Here is a 17,498-nt window from a genome sequence, read left to right as displayed (position 1 = left end):
GAAGGAAAAAAAGATGGAGAAAGGATGAAAAGGGGAGGAGAAGAGTGAAGAGATGAAGAAAAGAAAGATGGAGAAAGGAGAGAGAGAAAAAGGGAAGGGGGAACAAGAAAAAAATGAAACAGATGGCAAAGAAGAGGGGGGAAAAAGAGATGGAGAAAGAAAAAGAAGAAAGAATTTAGCAACCAAGATTGTACGAGCAAACGGCTTAGATTCGGAGGGAGGGGGGAGATTTCCCTGCCCCTGAGAAGAAGCTGAGTGTCCCAGGAGGGTCTTTCCACCAGAAAATGCCCCCCTCCCTCTATTGATCCTGGCTAGATCACTTGTGTGTCTGTGTGCAAAGCTGCGGTGGGAGAAAACCCTCCCTCCTCCATCCCAAATTCTATTTCACAAGTTGAGGAGTCAACGCAACGCAGGTTAAAACTTCCCTGACACTGGAGAAGAGGATGGGAGCTGGTTGGCAAGGCTCAGCCCTAACTCCCCTACTTTTTTAAAAAACGAAAGTGCAAAGTGGACAATGAACGCCGGAGGGTTTTGATCAGACTGCCCTTTATCGAGGCTGCGGAGTTCTTCTCTTCCCACCCAAAAATATCCATCCACAGAAATCTTGGGACACGAGAAAGTGGCCCCTTTTCCCAAGCCGATCCCTCCCGTGCTTCCGGTCGCCTCCGAGCGGGGATCCAGTCCTACGAAGAAGCGCGAGATAGGAATACGGGCCCTCGGTAGATTCCCTACATCCGGGAAGGAAGAATCCCCTGGCGACCCACGGATACGGGAACCACATTCTCGAAGGATTCCCAGCGGCCGTCCTGCCTGCCCCGTTCAGCTGCCCCCTTGATTTGTCCACTCTACCTCCGTCCGGGCCCTTTTGCTCTGTTGGCCTGGGGAGAACCACGGACGGATCCTCCCTGAAGTCCGAGCGGGGGGACGAGGAGAATAATTCTAAATTTCGACCTCTCGTTGACGAGACTTCAGGTGTCATCTCATTCTTTTTTTTTTAATCCGCGGTTCTAGCATCGGTGCGATTTGCAGAGTCTGGTTGGAGCGCCGAGCTGGGCGCGGCGTATCCGGACAAAGGTCGTGGCGAAGATAAATCGACTTGTACAAGTTGGGCTGTCTCCTCGTCGCGATCCTCGAAAACCCGTTTGAGGACCTCTGGGCTGGGGGCGGCCTCGCTGAACGTTTCAAGGGTGGCGTCCGCCTCGTCGTAGATCGAAGCAACAGAGCTTTTCTCCCTCTTTTCAGCTCCGGGGCTCGGGATTTCTGAGACCGGGGTGGGCCTCTCCCCCTTTCTATCTGTCTCTGGAGGGGGGTCCTTCCATCCCATGGCTTGGGAGAGCTTGGCGAAAGGCGTCTTGCGCAACATCTCCTGGCGGAAATTGTGATTGCTGTCTCGCGGAAAATCCCTCCCGCCAAAGTCGGACAGGGCACCCTTTCCGATCTTGGTGGCCTGAGGGTTGGTGCCAATATCGGCGGTGATGTTGGTGTAGAGCGGCAACAGCTCTTTGGAGAGGAGCTTGTAGGAGAGAGAATTCATGCCGTCTTGGCTCCACGAACGGAAGGTCCGGATCAGCAAATCAAACCTGGGAACACAAAGAGGCGGAGAGCAAAAAAAATTAATGACATACAGTAATAGTGTTCCCTTGATTTTCGCGGGGGATGCGTTCCGAGACCGCCCGCGAAATTCGAATTTCCGCGAAGTAGAGATGCGGAAGTAAATACACTATTTTTGGCTATGAACAGTATCACAAGCCTTCCCGTAACACTTTAAACCCCTAAATTGCGATTTCCCATTCCCTTAGCAACCATTTAGATCATTACTCACCATGTTGATTTATTAAAGTTTATTTAAAAAAATATTTATTAAAGGTGGACGAATGTTTGGCGATGACATATGACGTCATCGGGCAGAAAAAACCGTGGTATAGGGGGGGAAACCGCGAAGTATTTAGAAACATAGAAACAGAAGACTGACGGCAGAAAAAGACCTCATGGTCCATCTAGTCTGCCCTTATACTATTTCCTGTATTTTATCTTACAATGGATATATGTTTATCCCAGGCATGTTTAAATTCAGTTCCTGTGGATTGACCAACCACGTCTGCTGGAAATTTGTTCCAAGGATCTACTACTCTTTCAGTAAAATAATATTTTCTTACGTTGCCTTTGATCATACCCCCAACTAACTTCAGATTGTGTCCCCTTGTTCTTGTGTTCACTTTCCTATTAAAAACACTTCCCTCCTGGACCTTATTTAACCCTTTCACATATTTAAACATATTATTTTTTAATTAATATTTTTGAAAAACCGTGGTATAGACTTTTCTCGAAGTTCGAACCCGCGAAAATCGAGGGGACACTGTACCTCTACCTAAGAACGCCTCTACTTACGAACTTTTCTTGGTAAGAACCAGGTGTTCAAGAGGTTTTTTTAGCTTCCAAGTCCCCCGAATCATCTTTGTTGCTCTTCTCTGCAATCTTTCCAGAATCTCAACATCTTTTTTTAAAAAAATATCGTGGCTACCCAAACAAGGCAGCCATTTTATTCAAAGCTCCCTATAGCTGGTGTTGTGCCTGGTGCAACATGGTACAGCATTACACACACACACACACTTTTATACTGACCTATGTGGGTTCTGCTCATTGCCTTGGTCACCGTCGTGTTTCACCATTTTATAATGGCCGACAGACACTGGTGGCCGTAAAATCTTCATACCTCGGTAGCGCACCCTGGAAAAAAATAGGATCCTGTTCCTTTAACCGTGACAACTTTTAAGCTGGGTGGACTTCAATTCCCAGCATCCCCCAGCCAGCCTGCTTTAAGAAGACGGAACTTCCAGTCCCAGAATCCCCCAGCCAGCACAATTTAAGATGGGTGGACTTCAATTCCCAGAATCCCCCAGCCAACATGCATCTATTTGAAGAGAACTATATAGGGAAGCTAAATTATTCACAAGGCGTCTCTTAAATCAACCAAGCACAACACGAAACAAAGCCAGCATCAATCCAAGAGGCTGGGGATTAAAATCTTTGATTTTCTTTTAAAAAATATTGTAGATCTTCAACTGATTGGCTCGATTTTCCCTGTTCCAAATCTCGACATAAAATTAAGAGCCCCTCCATAAAAAATAAAAATACAGATTCTGTTTTTTGACAATCGCCTGGACCCTCGATTACCAGATAAGCAACTAGACATCCCAAATTGCTCTTCTCCCCTCTAAGAGATGCCTGGCTTAGCTTCAGTTTAAGAGCCACTGTTTTTAAAATTACAATTTTTTTTTTCTGAGCTAAAAAAGGGCAGCGGCCAAGCCTCAAAACCATTTTATTTTAAATCAGCGGAGGTTTTTCACCAGGCCTTTTCCAAATTAAAAACGAGTCCAGCAGCCTACAAGCACAAGTGGGAGAAAGATCTGGTTTTGAGGATGGCTGAGATACCTTTAAAAATAAAATAAAAACTTACCTGGCTATCACAGCCTCTAATTGTAATGTGGTGTGAAGGAAAATGAGCATGCAGGACTTCATTAGAGAAAGAGGTGAAGGTGAAGGAGGAGAGAAGGGAGGAAGGGAGGAGAAATGGAATGGAGAAAAACAAGAGCAAGAAAGAGGGAGGGAAGAAGGAAGAAAGTGAAACAGGAAGGAAAACAGAAGGGAAAGGAAGGAAGGAAAACAAGGGAAGGAAAAAAGAAAGAACAGGAAGGAAGAAAAACAAGAGAGTGAGAAAGAACAGGAAGGAAGGAATGGAAAGATGGAGGAAGGAAAACAAGGGAAGGAAAGAGCGAGGAAGAACAGGAAGGAAGAAGTGGAGGAAGGAAAACAAGGAAAGGAAAGAACAAGAAAGAACAGGAAGGAAGAAAAAAAGGAAAGGAGAGAGAAAGATGGAGAACAGGAAAGAAGGAATGGGGAAGGAAGAAGAAATGGAGAAAGAAAAACAAGGAAAGGGAAAAGCGAGAAGGAGAACAGGAAGGAAAACAGTAGGAAAGGAAAGCGAGAAAGACAGGAAGGAAGAAGAAATGGAGGAAGGAAAACAAGGAAAGGAAGGAGCGAGAAAGAAAACAGGAAGGAAAACAGTTAAAGCGAGAAAGACAGGAAGAAGAAATGGAGAAAGGAAAACAAGAAAAAAGAGGGAGAAAGAATCGGAGAACAGGAAGGAAGGGAAAGAAATGGAGGAAGGAAAACAGAAGGAAAGGAAGGAGCGAGAAAGAGACAAGAGGAAGGAAGGAAAACAAGGGGAAGGAAAGAGCAGGAGAGGAAGAACAGGTAAGTAGGAATAAGATAGAAGGGAAAAAAGCAGAGAAAAGGGGGAAACAAAGATGATATGTCGGAAAGGCGAAGACAGGTGCCACTCAAGTTGCAAAACAGGAAATGGAAGAATGGGGGGGAAAATGCTGCAAACAGGAAATGAAAAGGAAATTCACGTTACATGCAAGGCGAGAGTCAACCAGACAAACAGAGGTGATGTAAAAACAGGACACAGAAAGAAATTTAAAAAGAGAGACAGACAGACAGGCTGATACATGTCCAAGAGATAATATTATTCTTCCTAATTATGCTGATTTTTTTTTTAATCCCATTTTTGGCCCAATAGCGTGGCACAATTTCCCCAAACAGGATCAGAAGGTGGATATTTCACTTAAAAAAATTCAAATTCTATAAAGCAGCTGGAGAGCAAACTCAGGAAGGCTAAGGAAGTGTTCAGGCAGGTAGAAACACCACCGGTAGAGCGCCAAGCTCTTATTACCTGGCTACGAATGACCTCGCCTGCCAACACAATTCCATGCAAAGGTTAAGATCTCAGGGGCAGGACGAAGTAGAGGTAGACCTCGACGTACGGCAATTCATCCTCTTTTAACGACCCTATAATCCCTTGCATTGGATTATAGGGTCGTTAAAACAGGATGAATTGCATTGGAGTGGATTCCTGGGCAACTGAACGGAGCTAGCAGAGCGTTTACTGGCCGCCTGCCGTACCTATCGCCAGTGTGGAGTTTTGTTCACCAGATAATATTCTCATCGTATGCCTCTACCTAGGATCGAACTGATTGTGAGGCCAGAGCTCCACCTCTAGGCCACTGCACCACTCCGACTTACGACCACAAATGGAGCCCCCAATTTCTGTGGCAAAGCAAGGCCGTTATTAACAGGGTGTCCAGGGGGAAAGCATTTTGAAATTCCCTGATATTTTCCTGACATTTCCCTGTGTTCTGGTTTCTGGTAGAAATTTAGTAATTACAAATAACTCTTATTAAATGCATCATTTCATGAATAAAGCAACTCCGTTTATTTCTCTGCTCTCCTGTACTTCAAACACATTTCATACAGCACTCGGTCCGCTATCTCTCTCTTAGCCGCATTTCTCACATTCCTTTTCCTGATTCACTTAGACAAGATTTATTTTCCTAACCACGTAACTTTGAAAAAACAGCAGCACTGACTAAATACAAAATACTTTGGCTTACTTTAGCGTGGCAAAAACACTTCCATATTCTTTTCGGCAACGTTGAAACTGCACCCTTCTTCTCCACTAGCCCCCTGACGTGCCAAATACATCACTACAATATTTAACCCATTCCTCTCCTTAATATCTTCTTCCAAACCTCTGCTCTCTACGTTTCTGGACCCTTCTGAATTTAGGGTTAACCCAGCGAGCGTCTGATTCTCCCTCACTAGATCCTGAACTCATTCATTCATAGAAAACATAGAAACATAGAAGACTGACGGCAGAAAAAGACCTCATGGTCCATCTAGTCTGCCCTTATACTATTTCCTGTGTTTTATCTTAGGATGGATCTATGTTTATCCCAGGCATGTTTAAATTCAGTTACTGTGGATTTACCAACCACGTCTGCTGGAAGTTTGTTCCAAGGATCTACTACTCTTTCAGTGAAATAATATTTTCTCACGTTGCTTTTGATCTTTCCCCCAACTCACTTCAGATTGTACCCCCTTGTTCTTGTGTTCACTTTCCTATTAAAAACACTTCCCTCCTGAACCTTATTTAACCCTTTAACATATTTAAATGTTCCGATCGTGTCCCCCCTTTTCCTTCTGTCCTCCAGACTATACATTCATTCATTCATTCATTCATTCATTGGATTTGTATGCCGCCCCTCTGTAGACTCGGGGCGGCTAACAACAGTAATAAAACAGCATATAACAATCCAATATTAAAGCAGTTAAAAACCCTTATTAAAGCAGTTAAAAACCCAAACATACATACAGACATACCCCCATCCTGTGGCTGGCCTCCCACCTGTTCTACTACCTGTAACCCCGGGCCCCCCACTACTTCATAAACACTATCTGAATCCGAGTCCTCAATATCTTCATCCTCCTCCAACTGATCAGGAGTATGTACAACACCCTGTAACTTGCGATCTTGTTAAGGCGCGGTCGTAGATGACGTCATACCAAACGGCTAAGCCATGGAGAAATATTGGTAGCTGAGGAAGCAAGTTGTTGCTATAGTTATGCTCATTTTTGCTTGACTCTGCAAGGCGTCGCGATCCTTTTTTTTTTAAACAAAATTTTTCCAACTTTTAAACATTTTAATAGTTTGTTTTTTCCACCTGATTTAGAAACATAGAAACATAGAAGACTGACGGCAGAAAAAGACCTCATGGTCCATCTAGTCTGCCCTTATACTATTTCCTGTGTTTTATCTTAGGATGGATATATGTTTATCCCAAGCATGTTTAAATTCAGTGACTGTGGATTTATCTACCACGTCTGCTGGAAGTTTGTTCCAAGGATCTACTACTCTTTCAGTAAAATAATATTTTCTCATGTTGCTTTTGATCTTTCCCCCAACTAACTTCAGATTGTGTCCCCTTGTTCTTGTGTTCACTTTCCTATTAAAAACATTTACAGGTATTCCATTTTTTTCACAAATTCCCTGATAATTCCCCGGTACTTCCCGAACTGCTGATTTCCCTGATAATTCCCTAATTTCTCTGTTTTCCAGGTTTGCTGGACACCCTGATTAAGGAAATTTTTGCCCAATTTTATGACCTTTCCAGGTACGATGTATAAGGCAACTCCTCTGGCTTGTTTGGTTAGCAACATGTTGGTCAGCGAATCTGGCTTCCCCATGGACCTGGCTTGTTGGAAGGTCACGTTAACCCTTGGACACTGCCGACTGTGATAAATACAAGTCAGTTGCTCAGCGTCCAAATTTTGATGGGGAATACGGCGACGGTTGTTAAGTGTGAAAAAGGCCCTACGTCGCTTTTTTTCAGCGTTGTGGTAACACTCCCTAAATCAGAGGTCTTCAAACGTGGCAACTTTTAAGATGTGTGGACTTCAACTCCCAGAATGCTCCAGCCAGCGTAGCATTCTGGGAGTTGAAGTCCACCACATTTGGAAGACTGTGTTCAGTTCTGGAGACCTCACCTACAAAAAGATATTGATAAAATTGAACGGGCTACAAAAATGGCGGAAGGTCTTACGCATAAAACTGACCAGGAAAGACTTCATGAACTCTATCTGTATAGTCTGGAGGACAGAAGGAAAAGGGGAGACATGACGGAAACATTTAAATATGTCAAAGGGTTAAATAAGGTCCAGGAGGGAAGTGTTTTTAATAGGAAAGTGAACACAAGAGCAAGGGGGCACAATCTGAAGTTAGTTGGGGGAAAGATCAGAAGCAACGTGAGAAAATATTATTTTACTGAAAGAGTAGTAGATCCTTGGAACAAACTTCCAATAGATGTGCTTAGTAAATCCACAAGAACTAAATTTACAAGCCTGGGACAAACATATATCCATCCTAAGATAAAATACAGGGCAATATATAAGGGCAGACTAGATGGGCTATGAGGTCTTTTTCTGCCGTCAATCTTCTATGTTTCTACAAGTCTTACAAGTTGCCGTGTTTGGGGACCACTGCACTAAATGAACGGCTGTAAGTCAAGGACTACCTATCAAGTAGTGGGGATGGGAAGAAAGTTCAACCAGCAACTTGCCTCGTGGCGATGTCATCGTCCTCGCCTCCCCAGCCCCAGTAGTGGTTGGGGAAACCATTGATCTTCATGTACTGGTCTGGGGTCAACGCCGAAACTCCGCCGAAGTATTGGAAATACGGGAGCCTAGAAACGAGAGAGCAATGAGGTTGACACGAGCGGTTGTTAAGCAAGCCGTGCCCGATTTTACAGGAAATGTTTTGTTTGCCACGGTCGTTAAGCGAATTGGGCGGTTGTTAAGTGAACCCAGCTTCTGCCCCTTCGACTCGCGGGAAGCCATCTGGGAAGGCTGCAGGCATCATAAGGATCACTCGAATTTTGATCATAGGATTGTGGAATGCTGTGCCAGTCGTAAGTCTGAGGACTGGTCACAAGTCACGTTTTTTTCTGTTGTAAAATAAGGACTACTTGGAACAGCATCCCCCATCCCCAAAAATTACTGTTCCCTGATGCCCAGCCCTCACGAAAAGACCCATTTTTTAATATATTATTATTATTATAATTATTCACATTTCATACATCACATTTCAATTTTAAAAAATCAAAAGATAAAAATATAACTCCTAAAAATCTAACGTCAGAACCCTTGCCCAAAATTATTATTATTATTATTATTATTATTATTATTATTATTATTATTATTATTATTTAGATTTGTATGCCACCCCTCTCCGAATACTCGGGGCGGCTCACAGGATACAATATAAAACAGTGAATACAAAACAAATCGAATTAATTAAAAAACTACCTAAGCTAAAAACCCAATATATTAAAATCAATCAAACAAATTCAATCCCAGCTATACCTCACAGGCCAGAGGGGTCTAGATTTAATTGCTAGGTGAGTCTTAAGACTCTTACAGAAGGCAAGGAGGCTGGGGGCAGTGCAAATCTCCAAGGGGAGCTGATTCCAGAAGGCTGGGGCCCCCACAGAGAAGGCTCTTCCCCAAGGCCCCACCAAGCGACATTGTCTGGCTGATGGAACCTAGAGAAGGCCGACTGTGAGACCTAATCGGTCGCGGGGACTAATTATTATTACGTCACATTCACACATCACATTTCAATTAATATATAAATACATGTCATAAATACATGTCAGTGGCCAAAACTCTGAATTTTGATGTCCTGGACATGGGAATGTTTTAACTAAGTATGAAAAGGGTACCTAAGTCCCCTTTCCCCCCCCCTGTAATGCCATTCTAATTTCGGTCACTAAACGAAACTGCTGTAAATCGAAGACTTCCTGTCGATCACGGGAGCGGCGGGTAACTTCCTGTCGCCCGCCTTCTCCTCTTTCAGACTCTCTCCCCTCACTTGTATTTGAATTTATTCATGGCCACGGAGACGTGTCTCGGGTTCCAGCGATCGCAAACGTAGAGATTATGGTCGTTCTCGGGGATGAGGTCCACGTCGTGAAGGAAAAGGCAGTTCCACTCTTCGTCCTTCATCGCTTCCTTCACCCCGACGTTAAGAAGTTTTGCCCGGTTAAACGTGGCGTTTCCGGCCTGAGGGGGGAAAGACACAAACCGCGATTGGTGGAATTATCCACAACGTAAGGCAAATACAGGGGTAAAATGCTACTGGTTTGGCCCAGTTCAGGCGTACTGGTACCAGCCGCCACCAGTGGTTCGGGAAACCGGTAGCGGCAGCAGCGCAAGGCGCCGCCCACTTGTCGCCATTTTCTTTTTTTAACCGTCCGCATATATGTGCAAAGTAGGAAAAGTAGATTTCACCGCTCTGGGCAAATAACTAAAACCTCGACTTAACAACCACAGTTTTCAATTGTTCTTTAAGGGCTTTTAATGTTGCATTGTATATTTTACTTTTTTGGTTGTGAGCTGGGTGGCTTTCTGGCTTTCTGGCTTGCTTTCTTTCTTTCTTTCTTTCTTTCTTTCTTTCTTTCTTTCTTTCTTTCTTTCTTTCTTTCTTTCTTCCTTCCTTCCTTCCTTCCTTCCTTCCTTCCTTCCTTCCTTCCTTCTTTACTTACTTACTTACTTACTTATTTGATTTGTATGTCGCCCCTCTCCGCAGACTCGGGGTGGCTAACAACAGTGATAAAACAGCATGTAACAATCCAATACTAAAACAACTAAAAAATCCCTTATTATAAAACCAAACATACATATAAACATACCATGCATAAAATTGTAAAGGCCTAGGGGGAAAGAATATCTCAGTTCCCCCATGCCTGGCGGCAGAGGTGGGTTTTAAGAAGCTTACGAAAGGCAAGGAGGGTGGGGGCAATTCTAATCTCTGGGGGGAGTTGGTTCCAGAGGGCCGGGGCTGCCACAGAGAAGGCTCTTCCCCTGGGTCCCACCAAGCGGCATTGTTTAGTTGACGGGACCCGGAGAAGACCCACTCTGTGGGACCTAACCGATCACTGGGATGCGTGCAGCAGAAGGCGGTCCCTGAGATAGTCTGGTCCGGTGCCATGAAGGGCTTTACAAGTTCGAATGAATGATTGAATGAATGAATGAAGCTCAAAGTTTCTGTGGGTAAGCGAGACCGCCGCTAACCGAGTTATGTGCCCCATTTCTTGCCAAGATGGTTTAAGGGACTTGCTGCAGCTCTTCGGCGAGTCACACGGTCGTTAAGCGAATCGCCGACTTTACTCGTGAGAAGATCGCAAAAGGCGGTGACGTAACCTTCAAGGATGATGGGAATGCCGTAAATTTGGATTACATGACTGTGGTGACCTCTGGATTATGGGACTCTGGGTAGCATATAATACCGTCATGGTGAATCTGTGGCACACGGGCCGCAAGTGCCATGCAGAGCCATATCAGTGGCACGTGAGCTCAGGTCCGGCGCTGATGCGTGTGCTGGCCAGCTGATTTTCGGGCCTTCTGGGCCCACTGGAAGTCGGGAAACAGCCTGTTTTCAGCCGCTGGAGGGGTGAGAAGGCCTGGTTCTCTTGCTCTCCCCAAGCTCCAGTGTCTTTCTAGGAGCCCAGGAAGGGCGGAAACGGCATTCCCCACCCCTCCGGAGGCCGGAAATGTTCCATTGGCCGACTTCCGGTTGGACCGGCAGTTCCGTTTTTTAATTTATTTAATTTATTTATTTATTGGACCTATAAGCCCTTCTCTGGGGAATCTTCCCAGGCTTCAGAGCCTTTCTAGGAGTCCAGGGAGGGCGAAAAGGGCCTTCCCCACCTCTCTGGAGGCCGGAAATGTTCTGTTTGCCGACTTCCGGTTGGACCGGAAGTCCCTTTTAAAAATTTATTTATTTATATGCACCCTTCTCTGAGAAATCTTCCCAGGCTCCAGAGCCTTTCTAGGAGTCCAGGGAACGGGGAAACGGCCTTCCCCACCCTTCCGGAGGCCAGAAATGGCCTCGTTTCCCAACTTGAAACAGGCCAGTTCCTAGAAAGGCTCTGAAGACTGGAGAGAGTCAAAAAAACGGAACTTCCGGTTCAACTGGAAGTCAACAAACGGAATGTTTCCGGCCTCCGGAGGACCTCCAGGAGTGTAAGCATGTATGTGGAAAGCCGATTTTGCCTTCTCCAGGTTCCTAGAAAGGCTCTGGAGCCTGGGGAGAGCGAAAAACGGGAGTGACATCACAGGCCAGGAGGGGGAGGACGCATGGAATTATGGCTGTGGGCACACACATTGTTGTTGTTGTTATTATTATTATTTTTAATTTTTTTAATTGATTTTTCATTAGACAAACAACATTTAACATTTAAAGGAGCTACAATTGCTCCGCTAGTCATAGAAGTCTAACTACTACACACAAAAAAAGTCTAACTATAATCAGATCCATACAGAAAAACAATTAATAATATTCTACATCTATATTTCCATTTTAATATTATGATTCATTTAATTAAAATCAGTTCTAATATCAATATAATACTAAACTTTAAAATATAAGCTTTTTGTGTTTACTTAATTGGCTTGAATTAGTTTAATTATTTTATTAAAATGAAAATATAAAATTGAATGTTATAGTTTTTTATTATTATTATTATTATTATTATTATTATTATTATTATTATTAATTAGATTTGTATGCTGCCCCTCTCCTCCCCCTTTTGGCACGCAAAACAAAAAAAGTTCCGCCATAACTGATATCACGAATGAAGAATTGTAAAAAAAAAATATTTCCTTCTATTTATACATATTTATTCCCCTTTAAATTTTCATGAAGGAGCACGGGTAATCTTCAACTTATGAGCACAACGAAGCCCCAAAATTTAAGTTGCGAGTAAGAAATTGTTTTCAGTTTTGCCCCGTTTCGTTTTTCTTGCCGCGTTTCTTATTTTTTATTTTTATAAATAATTTTTTTATTAATTTTCATAAAATAGACAAACAGACATACATACATTCAACATAAAAGGTGGGGATATATTTTCCCCGCTTATCTCAAAAGTATAAACTTAAGTACATAAAAAAGAATACATAATTGAATATATAATTGAATGTTAAAAAAAGATTTGTTAAACTTTTCATTAAAGAAAGTTCTTCTCATAATAATTCTTTGTATATAAACTAATTCTAATACATTTCAAAACCAAACTTAGTTTATCTAACGCGACTATAACCAAAACAATTTATATTATTAATAATATAATATATTATATTATTAAATGTTGGAATATTAAGATACAAATGTATATCTTGCCGCGTTTCTTAAGCGAATCAGGGCAATTGTTAAATTATGACATTTATTTGCCACCCGCCTCGTAATAAAATGACTTCCTGGCCCTGCCACGCGTACCTGGTGCACAATGTAAATTCCGTAGTGGAGCTGTTGACGTTGGAGGAACGGGTGCAGGTAGTACAAGAGGTGCCGCAAGTGAGTCTCCCGGTTGCGGTGGGGGATGATGATGGCGGTGCGGGAACGGGATTCGCAGTTGAAAGGGCGGTACCTGCCCCCTAACTCGACGGCTGGGTTTTTTTCCTGGATCTCTCCCAGCGTGGGCACCTGCCTGAAACTCACTATCAAAGGGCCAACTGAAAAGAGGAAGGGAAGGGAGGAAAAAGAAAAGGGGAAGGGAAGGAAGGAAGGAAGGAAAAGAAAGGAGGGAAGGAGGGAAAAAAGGAAGAAAAGGAAGCAGGGGAGAAAAGGAAGAGAGGAGGGGGGGAAGGGAAGGAGGAAGGGAAAGAAGGAAGGAAAAAAGGGAAGGAAAACCAATTAAAAATATATACAGTGTTCCCTCGATTTTTGTGGGTTCGAACTTCGCGAAAAGTCTATACCACGGTTTTTCAAAAATATTAATTAAAAAATACTTCGCGGGTTTTTCCCTACACCACGGTTTTTCCCACCCGATGACGTCATGTCATCGCCAAACTTTCATCTGCCTTTAATAAATATTTTTAAAAATATAAACATAGAAGTCTGACGGCAGAAAAAGACCTCATGGTCCATCTAGTCTGCCCTTATACTATTTTCTGTATTTTATCTTAGGATGGATATATGTTTATCCCAGGCATGTTTAAATTCAGTCACTGTGGATTTATCTACCACGTCTGCTGGAAGTTTGTTCCAAGGATCTACTACTTTCAGTAAAATAATATTTTCTCATGTTGCTTTTGATCTTTCCCCCAACTAACTTCAGATTGTGTCCCCTTGTTCTTGTGTTCACTTTCCTATTAAAAACACTTCCCTCCTGGACCTTATTTAACCCTTTAATATATTTAAATGTTTCGATATTGTCCCCCCTTTTCCTTCTGTCCTCCAGACTATACAGATGGAGTTCATGAAGTCTTTCCTGATACGTTTTATGCTTAAGACCTTCCACCATTCTTGTAGCCCGTCTTTGGACCCGTTCAATTTTGTCAATATCTTTTTGTATAATTTTGTTTAACTGAATGTAAACATGCCTGGGATAAACATGTATCCATCCTAAGATAAAACACAGGAAATAGTATAAGGGCAGACTAGATGGACCATGAGGTCTTTTTCTGCCGTCAGTCTTCTATGTTTCTATGTTTCTATGTTTAATAAATAAACATGGTGAGTAATAATCTAAATGGTTGCTAAGGGAATGGGAAATTGCAATTCAGGGGTTTAAAGTATTAAGGGAAGGCTTGTGATACTGTTCATAGCCAAAAAAATAGTGTATTTACTTCCACATCTCTACTTCGCGGAAATTCAACTTTCGGGGTGGTCTCAGAACGCATCCCCCGCGAAAATCGAGGGAACACTGTACATTTTTTAACGATATGGGAGTTTTGAGGTTCTTGGAAAATCCTTGGTCAAGTCACATGATTGTCAAGCCACTCCCACCTGGTCACATGGTCGGCAAGCCACACCCACAAAATAAGCCACACCCGCCATGTGATAGTAAAAATGTTGGAAGCCCCCAAAGGCAGCAAAGGCCACACTCACTCAGGTACGGTGACCGATCCGGGCAGTACGGCAAAGGCCTGCTGATACTGGGTTGAGCCGGCAGTTGGAAAACCAGGCTGAGGTTGGAGTAGACATCGTGCCGGCGGGAATAGTCAAAGTAAGGGCTGGTGTCGCGGCCGAAGATGGAGGCCAGGTTGCGGAAGCCGCCGAAGGAAAAATAGGCCATGAAAAGGAACTGGAAACCGATCAGGAGCGCCAAGGTGCAGGGCCGGTCCAGGAATCTGCGGAGCATGGCGCTGGGAGCATCGGGTCATCTGCCGCCGCGGGGTCCTGTATCCGGGAGAGGAAGGGTGAGAAACGGCCCACCTCAAATTTAATTTAATTTAATTACATTTATTAAATTAAATTTATTAATTTATTGAATTGAATTAATTTGATTTATTGAATTGAATTAATTTGATTTATTAAATTGAATTAATTTGATTTATTAAATTGAATTAATTTGGTTTACTAAATTGTATAAATTTGATTTATTAAATTGTATTATTAATTTATTCAATTGAATTAAATTGATTTATTCAATTGAATTAAATTGATTTATTCAATTGAATTAAATTGATTTATTCAATTGAATTAATTTGATTTATTCAATTGAATTAATTTGATTTATTCCATTGAATTAATTTGATTTATTCCATTGAATTAATTTGATTTATTCCATTGAATTAATTTGATTTATTCCATTGAATTAATTTGATTTATTCCATTGAATTAATTTGATTTATTCCATTGAATTAATTTGATTTATTCCATTGAATTAATTTGATTTATTCCATTGAATTAATTTGATTTATTCCATTGAATTAATTTGATTTATTCCATTGAATTAATTTGATTTATTCCATTGAATTAATTTGATTTATTCCATTGAATTAATTTGATTTATTCAATTGAATTAATTTGATTTATTCAATTGAATTAATTTGACTTATTCAATTGAATTAATTTGATTTATTCAATTTACATGCCACCTAACTCATTATGGTTAGATCTTCCTTCTGTTTTCATCTCACCTCTCCCCTCCCTCCTACTTTTCCTCCCAACGGCCCTGCGAGGTGGCACCGATTGTGTCCAAAGCCACCCAGCCGACTCGTCCTTGTTCCTAGTCCCAAAGTAATCAGCCTGCCAATATATAGCCCAGAGGTTAATATCCTGCCTTGCGTGCAGCACCCAACAGGTTCAAATTCCAGTAAACGTTTGTTTGATGAGACCACAAAAACTCGAAATAGATCTTTACTAGGCTCCCTTCCTTTTCACTCATTAGCAAAAATATGTAACCATGGAACTATAAAACAATTTATCTGCCTTGGAATGGCCCCTGCATGGGGCCTGGTATATATCTTTTCCTTCCTCCCGCAGAAAATCAACCTTATACATACATACATACATCACTCTACTAAACAAATAATTCCCTCAATACTGTCAGACTTTCTATTAAATCTGCACTTCTATTCTACTAGTTTTTCTCATCATTCCTATCACCCATTTCCTCCCATGTTGACTGTATGACTGTCACTTGTTGCTTGTATCCTAAGATTTCTATTAATATTGCTTCTTCGTTGCTTATTTGACCCCTATGACAATCATTAAGTGTTGTACCACATGATTCTTGATGAATGTATATTTTATTTTATGTACGCTTAGAGCATATGCACCAAGACAAATTCCTTCTGTGTCCAATCACACTTGGCCAATAAAAATTCTATTCTATTCTATTCTATTTATACATACATAAACATATTATCAACTTTACCAACTAAAGCAGAAGTCTTCAAACTTGGCAATTTTAAGACTTGTGGACTTCCATTCCACCTGGGTGGAGAATTCTGGGACTTGAAGTCCCCAAGTCTTAAAGTTGCCAAGTTTGAAGACCACTGAACTAAAGGGAGGAAGGAAAGAAAGAAAAAAAGGAAAAAGGAAGAAGGAAGAAGAGGAGAAGAAAGGAAGATATAGAAAGCATTAGAAAGCAAATATATTTGAGTCAATGCTCAGGAATGCAGGGAGGCCGGCAATTCCTGCTCGGTATGTGTGGGCTTGCTAAGTTTCTAGTCCTCAACTCCCGAGCTGAGGACTAGAAACTTAAAATGTCCACCCCTTCTGCTTCCTTCTGGACTCTCGATACGCTACAAATATCCCCGCTCATAAATTGCCGTCATCATAGCCTCTTTTTTTCTTCCAAAGAAAAACTATTATTAATTTACAAAGTTGTTCTGACTTCGTGTGATAGCAATCTTTCCGCTCTTTCTGCAGGTTTTTAAATGCCCTGTTAAATTAAAGAAAACCGGTTCTGTTTTTCCTTGTCCAGCAAATTCTAAATTTCTCATATTTCAATCTGCCCAAAACTTCCTACATTAGCCAGCAATCCCCAGCACAGCAGCAGATGTGACAAAATTGAACGGGTCCAAAGACGGGCTACAAGAATGGTGGAAGGTCTTAAGCATAAAAAGTATCAGGAAAGTCTTCATGAACTCCATCTGTATAGTCTGGAGGACAGAAGGAAAAGGGAGGACATGATCGAAACATTTAATTATGTTAAAGGGGTAAATAAGGTCCAGGAGGGAAGTGTTTTTAATAGGAAAGTGAACACAAGAACAAGGGGACACAATGTGAAGTTAGTTGGGGGAAAGATCAAAAGCAACATGAGAAAATATTATTTTACTGAAAGAGTAGTAGATCCTTGGAACAAACTTCCAGCAGATAAATCCACAGTCACTGAATTTAAACATGCCTGGGATAAACATGTATCCATCCTAAGCAAGGGGACACAATCTGAAGTTAGCTGGGGGGAAGATCAAAAGCAACGTGAGAAAATATTATTTGACTGGAAGAGTAGTAGATCCTTGGAACAAACTTCCAGCAGACGTGGCAGATAAATCCACAGTCACTGAATTTAAAGATGCCTGGGATAAACATATATCCACCCTAAGATAAAATACAGGAAATAGTATAAGGGCAGACTAGATGGACCATGAGGTCTTTTTCTGCCGTCAGTCTTCTATGTTTCTATAATGATAACAATAAAAATAATAACAACAAAACAACACCATAGCATTTTATTTCCTTTTCATGTCACATAGTCCAAGGGGAAGAATATTTAAAAAGAGAAAGAGCAGGTATTTGGCAGAATTTCACCAGCGTAATATTTTTTTGCAAGAATTTAACTATTAAATACAGTCAGTTCTCACTAATT

At 41.8% G+C, this 17,498-nt stretch overlaps 1 protein-coding gene across 2 annotated transcripts in view; it reads right to left on the bottom strand.

The window, feature by feature from the left end:
* Nucleotides 1-529: 529 nt before the first annotated feature.
* Nucleotides 530-17,498, bottom strand: part of B4GALT3 (beta-1,4-galactosyltransferase 3) — a 21,112-nt gene continuing 4,143 nt past the window's right edge. Inside the window, exons 1-7 of one of the 2 annotated variants that reach the window (XM_070766044.1) lie at nt 15,322-15,412; nt 14,288-14,578; nt 12,674-12,909; nt 9,269-9,459; nt 7,959-8,081; nt 2,623-2,727; nt 530-1,580 (exon numbers count right to left, since the gene is read on the bottom strand). In XM_070766044.1, the coding sequence (XP_070622145.1) occupies nt 995-1,580; nt 2,623-2,727; nt 7,959-8,081; nt 9,269-9,459; nt 12,674-12,909; nt 14,288-14,540 (1,494 nt within the window). In that variant the 5' untranslated portion in view covers nt 14,541-14,578; nt 15,322-15,412 and the 3' untranslated portion in view covers nt 530-994. Of the gene's footprint in view, nt 1,581-2,622; nt 2,728-7,958; nt 8,082-9,268; nt 9,460-12,673; nt 12,910-14,287; nt 14,579-15,321; nt 15,413-17,498 lie in introns of those variants that run through there. The other variant, XM_070766043.1, reaches the window with a different exon arrangement.

Source organism: Erythrolamprus reginae, chromosome 13, assembly GCF_031021105.1.
Source record: "Erythrolamprus reginae isolate rEryReg1 chromosome 13, rEryReg1.hap1, whole genome shotgun sequence".
Taxonomy (NCBI): Eukaryota; Metazoa; Chordata; class Lepidosauria; order Squamata; family Dipsadidae; genus Erythrolamprus; species Erythrolamprus reginae.
Note: the sequence above shows the minus strand (reverse complement) of the source record. Positions and strands in the feature narration are given on the sequence as shown.